This window comes from Sceloporus occidentalis, unplaced genomic scaffold, assembly GCF_023333645.1.
Source record: "Sceloporus occidentalis isolate IW3139 unplaced genomic scaffold, rSceOcc1.0.p SCAF_6, whole genome shotgun sequence".
NCBI classification, from domain to species: domain Eukaryota; kingdom Metazoa; phylum Chordata; class Lepidosauria; order Squamata; family Phrynosomatidae; genus Sceloporus; species Sceloporus occidentalis.
In genome coordinates this window covers 127,848,463-127,860,965 of record NW_028316986.1, presented here as the reverse complement: position 1 = coordinate 127,860,965, position 12,503 = coordinate 127,848,463, and the positions used below count along the sequence as shown (strand labels likewise).

Here is a 12,503-nt window from a genome sequence, read left to right as displayed (position 1 = left end):
GCTTTTGTCTGGTTTGTTAATTTCCACTTCCTTGACTGGTCCCCTTTCAACCATCTCTTTTCTCCAGAGTGCAAGAGTCAATCCACTGAACACAAGTTCACAACCAAACCAATCTATCATCATGTTGAGCCAGTGATCTAAACTGTTTAATCGGGATTTAGGTATCACTCTATGTCATGACATAGCTCAAGTCACTTTAAGGCAGTTTACAGCAATATGCTAAACTGCACTCTGTCAGGAAAATGCAGAGCTGGCTACTGGAGAAGCCACAAACTGCAAATGTGCTCCTTTTTGAGCTGGTGTCCCTGTACAAAACATACTAATGTTCCAGACCCCAAAACTATCTACGCTCAATGCCTTCATCTTGGCTTAAATTCAGTTTGTTGGACCATTATCTCATCCAGGCACAATTTCAACACCTGGATCAAGAGATAAAGAAAAATGGCTGAATGTCATTAGGATACTGATGGAACATCACTCTATACCCCCCGATTACCCCATCAATCAGCACTCCAGGTATGTTGGACCCCAAGACCCAGCAGCCCCAGCAATCAGCTTAAGGTGATGAAAAATAATGGGGGCTGATGTCCAACAAGATCTGGAGGGCCATTGATATGCTACATACACAAGCCTAAAACTGTGCTGTGCAATCCTGTGAATGTTTGCTCTGAAGTAAGTTTTATTGATTTAGATGGGAGTTTTTATGAAGTAGCTCCAATTCTCTCTAATGTATGAGTGTGTGAATGGTTAAAATATACATCAGTAAATAAATATATTCAACAAATAGTGTGTGTGTGTGTGTGTGTGTGTGTGTGTGTGTGTGTATTAGTGATCAACTGCATCCTTCAGGGAACCCAGGACAAACTTGAGAGAAGTGCTGTTAGGTTGCTTTTAAATCACACACACACAAACACACACACACATACACACACACACACTTAAACAACTTGCATCAAGTTTGGAGCCAAACACACACACACTTAAACAACTTGCATCAAGTTTGGAGCCAGCTATCTTCTTTCAAGTGTACCATCATGTTTAAGAGCTATCCATAGTATGCTATGTTTTTACAAGACAAAATAACTAGCTGTCAACTCAAAGCATATAAGAGTTTAAAAAAAGAATGCCAATAATAAAATGTTCTAAATTACCACTTTGGATGCAGCTCGGTTTCATCTTTAGTGACTGAAGAATCCAGAAGCTGAAACATTTTGATTCTGCTATGTTTTTCAATACACCTTACCTTTGGGGCCTTTCAGTCCAATGTCACCAGGAGGCCCCTTAAGGCCAGGCAGACCTCGGGATCCCATTTGGCCTGGGAAGCCATTTTCTCCAGGAGGTCCGGGGGAACCAGGTGGTCCAGGGCGTCCTGGGAGACCTGGGGCACCAAATTCTGGTCGCCGAAGGCTGGCAGCCAATTGAGCCAGTTGTTCTATTAAACAGGGGATTAATAATAATAATAATAATAATGAAATAGTAAACCACAGGTTAAGTTTTCAATTATTATAACATTCAATTACCAAGCAATTAATCTTCGCTTCTATAAAAACTCATCACTCTCCCCCTCCACACAACTGGCAATATATTTTCCAAGCCATCTATGCAACAATAAGGACCAAGGTCCAAACTCAATGAAGAAATAATCCAGTTTGGGACCACTTTAACTGGCTCAGTGCTAGGGAATTCTGGGAAATGTAGTTTTTGAGCATTTAAGCCTTCTCTGTCAGAGAGCTCTGGTGCCACAATAAGCTACAGTTCCCAGGATTCCCTAGCATTGAGCCAGGGCAATTAAAGTGGTCTCAAACTGGATTATTTCTGTAGTGTGTTTTGGACCAATGATAGATATTCTCTTTTCAAAACAAATTAAATGAGAACTTTTAAATTTTCAGTCTTAAAAGATTTGTTTCTCATTTTGAGATTCAGCAAACTTTATAGATGTTCCAAACACTGAATTGGATATTGCCTTACTCTAGTTTATAGATTTCCTACAAACTGTGAGTAGAATATTTCCATGATTGAAGGTGAGAAGGACTACAATTTGCATGCATTTGCCACCGATACCCATGTAACAGCAATACCAGGGAGCCATTCACATTACAGAAATATAGCATTATTATTCCACTTTAGCTGTCATGATTCTGTCCTATGCAATCATGAGATTGGGATTTTAGGGACGAGCATTTAGGGTTTGTGCTTGAGACCTCCAGTGTCTCACCAGACTATCAGTCCCAGGATTCCATAGGATGGAACTATGGCAGCTAAAATGTAATCACAGTGCTAAAATTCTACTGTGTGAATCGGACTCAGGTATTTGCAATACATTTTCCTATAGGAGCACTTTAAAGTGATAAAGGGAGGAGGAGAGATTGATCTTGCAAGTGAAGGTAAATCTGAAGTCAAAGCTAAAGTTGCACCCTGTTGGGCAGTTTACAAAATAGTGGTCGCATTGAGAAGACCTCAAATGAAATCAGAGAGAGTAATAAAACCTCTTAAACTGCTGAAACACAACAGTAAAACATCCCAACAGATTTCAGCAGCAGCCATCAGCAGGTATATATATTTTCCACCACACAATACATTCCAAATGAGAAATATACTGAAATATGCAAGAAGAATCCCACTGCTACCAAAATGTTTATGGGTATCGAGAAATGAAGCAACGTTATTCCCACTGGCTGCCCACTAACAAAACTGGCATATTTTTATCCTGAGGTTAGAAAAGTTAGCATGAGGGTTTTCTGAGAGTAATAATCCAAGAAAGTCACTTTCTCAAGCTCTGATTGTATTTTATGATCAAGTCAGCTGTTCTAGGGCCAAGTCCTAGCCTTTGAATTTCTGCATTTGACATAGTTTGACACTAAGCATTTATAACGTTTAAGCACAAACATTTACAACCTGATTCTAAATGTAAAGCATCTCATGCACCTCTGCAAGGTACATTAAATATATTACTAAATGTACTAAAATATATACTATGTATTAGCAATACCTGTGTTGATTAAAATAGTATTGAAAATGGGAGTTCTCTCACTTAAGAACAGGTAATGATCGCATACAACTGAATACTACAGCTACACCATCTGAGCAACTCTGGGCATAGCAGCTTTCTTCCTAAGCTTATTGAAAACTATTGAGAACATGGGGAAATGTCTTTGGTCCATCTAGCCCACTGTTTATAACTAACAGTGGCTCTTCAGAGTTTCAGTAAGGAGTTTTCTCGGCCCTATCTGGAGCTTTTGGAAATTAAATGTGGGACCCAAGGACATATGGTTTGGGTAGCACCCAAGCCATATGTACTACCACTCAGCTATGGCCTTTCCATACTTAGTGAGTCCTATGATCGCAAGCTACAATGACATCTGGAAAGCTCTCAAAAAATGAAAGAACAAACGACCATTCTATTCCAAGCTCCATATATTTTCCTTACAACAGAAATTAATGTAAGGCACATCAACACTGATGGGAAAATCTAGTTTACCTTTGGGATACCCCATTCCACAGCAACCACAAACTTGTCTACACCATTGAGGTGAGTTTGGTAGGTGGTGATGAAAAGGTACGTATGTCCCTTTCAAACACAGCCCAGACCAATAAATCAAGTATGTCCAGCTACACAGCAACGGCTGCTTCAGATTTTATTTTCTCCACCACCCATGCATGCAAACGCATCTATTTCTGAACTCCTCCTCCTGGTCTCACACCTACGTCACTATGGAGGGCACTCACACACATGTAAATATCCAGATTTTCTGCTCAAAACTGGAATTAATCCCCACTTTTTCCTTCTGGATTAAAGCCCTGAGGTGATGAAAAGGTACATCATTTTGATGGCTCTCTGTGAGAACTAGGTGAGACTGTTCTATTTGCAACATATAGACACATCCTTAGTCATGTAATTGCATCTTCCATGAAGCCTGGGTGGTTTTATGTGTGGCCAAACAAACTAAATATTACAAGAGGGAAATATCACAAAGAAATGTCCATCTCTCCTTGCCCCATTTACTAGCAAGTGTTGTGCCCCAAAGTCTTGATGCCAGGAGATGAGGCAAACATTACTCCCAAGAATTTCTTTCTTGTAATAGGCATTGATCCATTCTTTTGAAATGCTCTTTTTCTGAAAGGAACACTCTAATAAATTATGCAAATTCTTTTGCACCAAAAATTAAAAGAGAGGGGTTTTTTTAAAAAAAATGCAAGATTGGACACAAGGAGGAAAAAGTAGACAAGCCAAGTACAGTTCACTTTCTAAATGCATGCCAGCTCATGGCTCATGAGAGCTTTAGCATTTAGTTGTAGTTATCAATGTGAACATTCACATTCAGACATTTTTTTAATGTGTAGAATCAGTATTTACCTTGCATTACTCTCATGCAAACCTGCTTAATATGGGCATCAGTTGGCTCTCTGCCCTGAAACAGATAAATTATTAAACAATTCAATCAAAATTTCATTGGATTATTAATTACAGACTTGAGGTGAGAATGGCCAGAATGTAGAATCTTCAGTACTGTTACAATAGCTTGATCTCTTCAGGACATGTATCAGAATCCAAGACAAAAATAGCCAAGTTCATATTTTGACTGCAGCAAACAAAACAGGATCTTGGGAATAAAACACAACCCACTAAATATATACAGAGCAGAGGCTGGAAGTAACAAGTAATGAGCTGCAACTAACTTAGGCCTGAATCTAACTGCAAGTCACAACTAGACTAGATTCACTGAATCAACTAACATTTTAGTTACTTTTAAAGTTACTTTCAAAAGACATGTTTAGAAGGATTTTGACCAGATTTTTTCACATTTCATCTATTATTATTATTATTAAACTTAAAATTTTGGGTTTTTAATAAAATAGCAGGGGGGAAAACCCCAAAAAGCAATGAGTAAGTCAACAAGATGCTTTAATTTAAAAAAAATTAAAACACTATAATGAGCAACAGGAATGAATTGATTTTAATAAAGTTAAATAAAAGTAACTTTTCAAAGGCTGGACATAGGAAATGAAATTTCCCAACCCAATATCCATCCTCAAACTTTATACAGACTATGCTGTCTAGACGAAATAAGGTTTTGCTGACTCCCAGGTCCTTATGAAAACTGATTTGGAACAGTTTCTGGGCTTCCTCAGAGCCAGTTATGGGGGTGCTTAGCAAGGAGAGGACTTGTCAGTTGCACTATTCAAGGGAATCAGAATGCCCCTACACGTAGGGGGGGGGGGGCATTTACACTAGGCAATTGTAGTCCTATTATTCTACTTTAACTGACATGGTTCTGTCCTATGGAATTCTGGAATTTGGAGTTTATGTGCATTCAAGTCATTTCTGAATCTAGTGCTTTATCAAACTGCAGACCCCCAGATTTCAGAGAATATTACCATGCTAATGAAAATGAAATGCAGTGCTACTATGTGTAGTGTGAAAGGGCTCAAGATCTCTGGTACAAGAATGCTTTGGGACAGAAAAGGATAAGCAGGCTTTGGACAACACACGATCTCTTGGCACCACTTTCTTTTTATAAGACGCTGCTTTAGCTACAGTGGGTTTCATCAGTCAGACCAATATGCTGTGAAAGGACATGGATGAAGTCGCTATGTGGCATCGCCATTATGAAATGACCTCCTCTTAGAAGCCTGACTGGCACCAATGCTGCTGTCATTCTCAAACCAAGCAAAAACATGGCTGTTGACTAAAGCTTTGGAGGCATGACTGATCACATCCAAATCTGCACATCAGTGGTTTTAAGTGGTTTAAACTATTTTAGTGTATCCTAGGCCTGCACAACATACAGCCCGGGGGCCACATGCGGCCCACCAAAGGATTTCAGGCAGCCCACGAATATGTGGAACAACTTCAAGCCCAGCTTGAAGACTCATCCTGCAAGGCTCCTCCGCTGCTTGGCTTTCTCTCAAGGAGAAGGATGGGTGGAGGAGGAGGATGGGCAAACACTTGCCCTACAAGGCTCCTCCTCCACTTTGCTTTCTTCTGAAAAGGCCAGGCAGTGGAGGAGGAAGAGGAGCAATCATTCACCCGTCAAGGCTCCTCCATCACTTGGCCTTCTCCCAAGGAGAGGTCTGGGCAGAGGAGGAGGAGGACAGAATTAATATTAATTATTTATAATTAGATTATTAATAAAATTAATTAATAATTATTTAATTAAAACCTATCTGTGACCCAAAGAAATTTAGCCTATATTAATTTTAGTCCCTACCTACGGCCAAGTTGTACAGGCCTGGTGTATCCTGTTTTACATGTTAAATGGTTTTATAGTTGTGTGTAACCTGGGGTATTTCATAGGTGTTCACACTGCCCCTGACCGCACTTCGTTCAGTTTGTGAGGGGGCTGCCAAAAACCCCATTTGACATGGTGCAATTGGGACCAGGTCACCCCGTGCGTTTTTTCAAGGCAGCACAATGATCTGGATCTTTGGTAGTGGGAACTACCGATCCAGATCCGCACCACTGCATGCTCCTCCCTCCATCCTTCCTCATCTTCCTCTTCCCGCTGCTGCCACCACCGTGCTGCCACTCCTTTCCTCCCTCCTCCCTCTTTCTTCTCTTCCCATTGGCAAATGTCTTCAGAGGTTTGCCATGGCCATTCTCTGAGGTTGAGAGAGTGTGGCTGCTGCCACAGCGCGACCTCTTCTTCTCTCCTCCTCCTCTCTTTTCCTCCTCTCTCCTCCCACACCACTGCTGCACCGCTGCCTCTTCCTCCTCTTCCTCCCTCCTCATCCTTCTCTTTCCTCTTCCTTGCCCGCTCACTGCCACCACCGCTTGCCTCCTCCTCCCCCCCCCCCCGATCTTTCTCCTTCCTCCTCTTCCTCCTGGCCCCTGACTGCTGCTGCTTCCTCTTCTCTTCTTCCCCAATCTTCCTCCTTCCTCCTTGTCCCCTTGCTGCTGCCACCGGCACCTCCCTCCTCTTTGGACTTTTCCTCCGCCGCTCACTGCCACTGCCGTTTCTCTCTTCTTCCTCCTTTTCCTCACCTCCCATTGCTGCTGCCACCGCTAAGTCCCTTGCAGTGTGAATTGCAAGGAGCAATTCAATCAGGATAAACATAGTAGGAACTATGACCCTAATCGATATGGTGGGGCATTGCCGAGAGAACCCTAATACAAAAAGGTGAGTGTGACTGAGGCCTAAGTTATTCTCAATTATTTCAATTGTTTTAAAGTGTTCACGTTGATTTTTATTGTATGTATGCTTCCCTGAGATCCTTGGATATGGGGAGAGATAAAAATATTTAAATAAATAAAATGTTAACTCCAAGATGTTGAACTAAAAAACTCTGTAGGATCAACGTTTAAGCATCCAGAACAAAGGATAAATAAATAAAGGAGCCTTTCACTCCACAGAAAAAGGCATCTTAACTTTGTGTCAGCACAAGAAATGTGAAAAGTGTCCTCCCATCTGTATTTTCATTTCCAGTACAATAATCCACCTGGCCATGACACACATATTTAGGTATAAAGAAACTACTACTTACAGCTGGACCCTGGCTACCAGGCAGACCTGGAGCACCTTGTTGACCTTGTAAACCACGAGGACCAGGTGGGCCCCGCAATCCTTCCATGCCAGGCAAACCACGACTTCCTTCAGGTCCACGTGATCCAGGTTCTCCAGGATTCCCAGCCTAAAATGGCACAAAGTAAAACATATTTACTTGGGGTGGAGCAGAACAAACTACTCTTCCAATATTGTTCTAGGTCTTCCATGTATAGTAATAGCCTGCTTCATACAATATGCCCAGGTTTCCACATTGTCTGAAATGCAATCCAGAACTGAACACAATAATCGAGGTGAGGTCATTGCAGAACCAATGAAGAGCAATACTCTTTTTCAGTCTGAACGCTATTTTTCTATTCATACATCCAAAAATTGCATTGGCTTTTTCTGCCAACACATGACACTGTTAGCTCAAATTTATGTTGTGGCCAGCGAAGATCCCTAGACCTTTTTCACATGTACTGTACTACTGCTAAGCCAAGTGTCACCCATTATGTATTTGTATATGTGATTTTTTTCACTGCCAAAATGTAGAACTTCAGATTTATTCCTGTTGATATTCACATTGCTTTGCTGTAGTTCTCCAAACTCTGTTTATAATCTTGAATCCTGATTTTTGTCTTCTAGGTTATTAGCTACCTCTCCCAGTCATCTTCAAATTTGATTACCATCCCTTCTAATCCAGAAGCTAAGTCATTTAAAGGGACTTGAAAAACACCAGGCCCAGTACAGAATCTAGCAATACCACACTTTCATTTATCACCTCTCTCCAGTATGGAGAGGGACCATTGGTTAATACCTTTCAGTTGGTCTGTTAAGCAATTACAAATCAACTTAATAGTAGCACAGACTATCCCACATTTGACCAGTTTGTCTATAGAATTACCACAGGGAACCTTGTTAAATAGAAATCAATATATAGCATTCCCATGATCTACCAAATTTGTAACTATATCAAAAGAAGAAATAAGATTGGTCTGCAATGACTTTCTTTTTAGAAACCCATACTGATTCTTAATAATTACCATATTCTTTTCTACATTCTCTCATTCTACATTCTCTACATGCCCCTCTTTCCATTTCCTATGCATGGCCCCTTTTAAATCCCAACTCATCAAAAACCTCCTTGTGCAGCCAACATAGGCGTCACTTTGGAGGTATGCTGTTTAAATGATGCATGCGTCCTAAGAGTCAGGAAGATGTGCCAAAGCTGTGTTCCAGTCCTTAGGACTGGATTGTGGCTTTGGCATGGCTTCCAGACTCTTAGATGTATGCATCGTTTAAACAGCATATCTCCAAAGTGACTTGAAGCAGCTTAATTTTGGCCTGTCTGTATGGGGCCATAGTTCCTGTTCACATACTCCTGGTCATTATGAGAGCATCTATAGAGGTGGTTGATGATAACTTTATGCTCAACCACATGAGTGGCTTGGTTCTTCAGTCATCTTGTTGCCACAACCCAGAACCATGTGTTAGAAGCTGAGCATTCAGATGCAAGCCAATAAAATGCAAACACACACACACATACACAACCCTTCAAACAGCTCAGAAAACTAATCAGCTTCAACCCAATAGCCACATTCTGTTTTGTCTCTCCCACAATTTCATACAAAATAGCCTTTGACTCCTACTGTTCATTCTCACTCCTGCTCAGGTAATGTTTGCAAGCTCAGTGCAAAAATATATCCCTAGCTAAGTGGATGTGGAATGGCAGCCAGAAGGTGGCATTGGCAATACGCCTTCTGCTAAAATGGCTGCCATGACACTACAACATTCCCAATGAGTTTCTCCCTCATAGCATGAAGAGAATTTTTATTGGAGAGAAGGACCCAGTGATCACACTCTCCACTTCTCGTGTGAGGCTTGGATTTTCCTTTGCTTTAGTTGAGGAGGCTAAGTTCTTTTCTCAGAGGACCATATTTATGCATTACAGTGAGTAAATAAGTAGGGAAGAGGCTGCTGCATAGCAAATGGTATTTTGTTTTTCCTCATCCCCACAGGCACCTCCACAGTGATACATTACTTAAGTAATACAAGTCCCTGAAGCAATTCTATATTTTTTTGCCTTTGTACAAATCTTATGAATATATTAAATATTTAAAAACAGCTTAAACACCAAGAAGGCCATAAACTGCAAGAGCTTTTAAGCTCCTGTTTTTGTGTTCTATAAATATAACAGCAAAGGAAATAAATATTAGATAAGCTAGAAATTGGTAATATGGGAGTTTGGAAACTACTGCCTTGAAATCACTAGGGAAAAAACTAATCACAACTATTTCTCTTCTCAGTGCAACAGAAAACTGTGGGACCCAATGTTTCTAGTCATGGCACATTTATATCTGAAATATACATGCTTTTTTAAAATGGTAAGGATGTTGCAAACATTTTATGAAAAAATTATAAGCTAAAAAAAGTTAACAATGAACTTTTATTTGCAAATCTTCCTATTATCCTATTTCTCCTCCTGGAACGTCATTTCCTGCATTGTATGAGACCTTGGAGATTATCACACTGCGTTCTGAGACCGTTCTCATCACGTGATGAGAACGGAACGCATTTGAGTATACCGCACGTATGTGTTCCAATCGGGTTCTCAGAACGTTTAAATGTGTTCCAAATGTGTTCCAGGAGGGTACAGATATGAATGTGTTCCCAGAGAGCTGAAACGTGATGAGAACGTTCCAACCGAGGTGTGTGCGATATTCTTATCTGTTCTCAAATCCGTTCTCTCATTCCTCCGTCTCCTGATTGGCTGAAAGAATGACAGGCAGGGAGGGAGGCAGGCAGGCGAGCGACTGCAGTGAGGGAAGGTGTGTGTGTGTGAGGGGGGAAAGAAGGAGGGAGGGAAGGGAGGAAAGTTGGGACAAGTGAGAGAAGAGGAAAGAAGGGAAAGAGAGAGAAAGAGAGAGGGAAACAGGGGAGCCAGAGCAGAGAGCAAGAGGGAGAGGGTCTGGCTGCTTCTGCGGGGCCTCTAGTGTCATGTCCAGCGGGGCTCCTGTGCTGGCAGCCTGCAGGAGGCAAGGATGGCAGGGATGCCCAGGACCTTCTCCTCCTTCCCTCCAGGAAGGAACCCACAAAAGCTCCTCTGTTTGGAGCAACACACAAAAGCAAGCAAACAACTCCCAGAATTCCATAGCAAAGAGCCAGACAAGAATTAAAGCGGGGAGGGAAGCTCACAGGCCCCACCTGGAATATTGTGTCCAGTTCTGGGCACCACAATTCAAAAAGGAGCGTGTCCAAAGGAGGGCGACTAAAATGGTGAAAGGTCTGGAAACCATGCCCTACAAGGAACAACTTAAGGAGCTGGGGATGTTTAGCCTGGAGAAGAGAAGATTAAGAGGTGATATGATAGCCCTGTTTAAATATTTGAAGGGATGTCACATTGATGAGGGAGCAAGCTTGTTTTCTGCTGCTCCAGAGACTAGGACCCGGAGCAATGGATGCAAGCTCCAGGAAAAGAGATCCCACTTCAATATTAGGAGGAACTTCCTGAGAGTAAGGGCTGTTCGACAGTGGAACGCACTCTTTCCTCAGAGTGTAGTGGAGTCTCCTTCCTTGGAGGTCTTTAAGCAGAGGCTGGATGGCCATCTGTTGGGGATGCTTTGATTGTGATTTCCTGCATGGCAGAATGGGGTTGGACTGGATGGCCCTTGTGGTCTCTTCCAACTCTATGATTCTATGATTCTATGAAGGCACACATTACATGCGCACACACACAGGAGGCAAAAGGCTGACAAGCAGCCAAAATGGGGAATTGGGATGACAGCAGAGGACTCTTCTTTTCTAACCGGTTTAAAGAGCTGCTATGGCTGCCGGGGCTCTGCCCTTGGCCCAGTCCCCTCCCTGGCAACTTGCTTTTCTTCGGCTTGAAGAGACCTGCATGGAGCTCCTCCTTCTTCCCAGCCTTGCAAAGGAGGTTTGGGATGTAACTTGCAAGGCTCATCTCTCCCCATTTCTCTTTCTCCCTGCCTTCCTCCCGATCCCTCCTTCTTCCCTCCCTTCCCTCCCTCCTCCTTTCCCCCCTCTCTCTCTCACACACCCCCCTTCCCTCACTGCAGTCGCTCGCCTGCCTGCTTCCCTGCCTCCCTGCCTGTCATTCTTTCAGCCAATCAGGAGACGGAGGCGGCCTTGGTGGAATATGTTCTCGGAACGGTTTCAGGAATCGCTGTGCGGTAAAATGCAGTTCTGATCACGTTCTGATCACGTTCTAGTTTACTAATGCAGTAATATCTGTTCCAGGAATGTTCTCATCACGTGATGATAGGAACGTTCTCAGAACACAGTGCGATAATCTCCCTTGTCAGCATTTAATGGATTGGCAGACTCCATTTTCATAGAGGTCAGGGCAGCAACATATTAACACATATGTTAATATGGAGCTGCTGCATGTCTTCTTCTTTCAGGTGTATGGACATTCTAATTGAGAAATAAGGAAAATAAAATTCCACTTCAAAATGACTACACAGCATTTATGTCCTGATGGAGACCCAAGACAAAACTAGTGTTACACCTCTGCTCTGCCTTGCAGGTGTTGGCAAGAGATAAAACCTTGTAAATATTTATTTCCATTTAGCCAGATAGCTGGGACTCTTCCTCAAAAAACAACAGTATTTGATACAAAGAACTACCCATCCATGCACTGCATGCTACAAAGAAGCCTGCATGCCACTGATGATTAGCTGTGGAAAAAATGTGATATAAAGTTAACAAAAGTTTTCTCTCTGAAAAGCAGTCAGCGGAATAGTTCAGCAACAATCACTTTTGCCGACTACTGGAAACCAATTTGTTGATGTAGCTTTTGGTTGTTGCACTTTTTCAAGTATGTCCTCCTTGGTGTTTTATTACTATGGCAACATGATATTAACCATAGGTCACACTCGAGAATCCCAGATGAACTTGATGCATGCATGCAATTCACATAGGGGTGAATTGTCTCAGGCAGTAAAATGTGACTAGGACACTGAATCAAGTACATAGGAGAAAGGAAATAATCCTAGAAAC

At 42.0% G+C, this 12,503-nt stretch overlaps 1 protein-coding gene across 2 annotated transcripts in view; it reads right to left on the bottom strand.

The window, feature by feature from the left end:
- Positions 1 to 12,503, bottom strand: part of LOC149311390 (uncharacterized) — a 156,076-nt gene that overhangs the window by 8,135 nt on the left and 135,438 nt on the right. For both annotated transcript variants that reach the window (XM_089528558.1, XM_089528559.1), the window contains 3 exons: positions 7,483 to 7,629; positions 4,355 to 4,409; positions 1,244 to 1,432 (listed from right to left, as the gene is read on the bottom strand). In XM_089528558.1, coding sequence (XP_089384684.1) covers positions 1,244 to 1,432; positions 4,355 to 4,409; positions 7,483 to 7,629 — 391 coding nt within the window. The remainder of the gene's footprint in view (positions 1 to 1,243; positions 1,433 to 4,354; positions 4,410 to 7,482; positions 7,630 to 12,503) is intronic.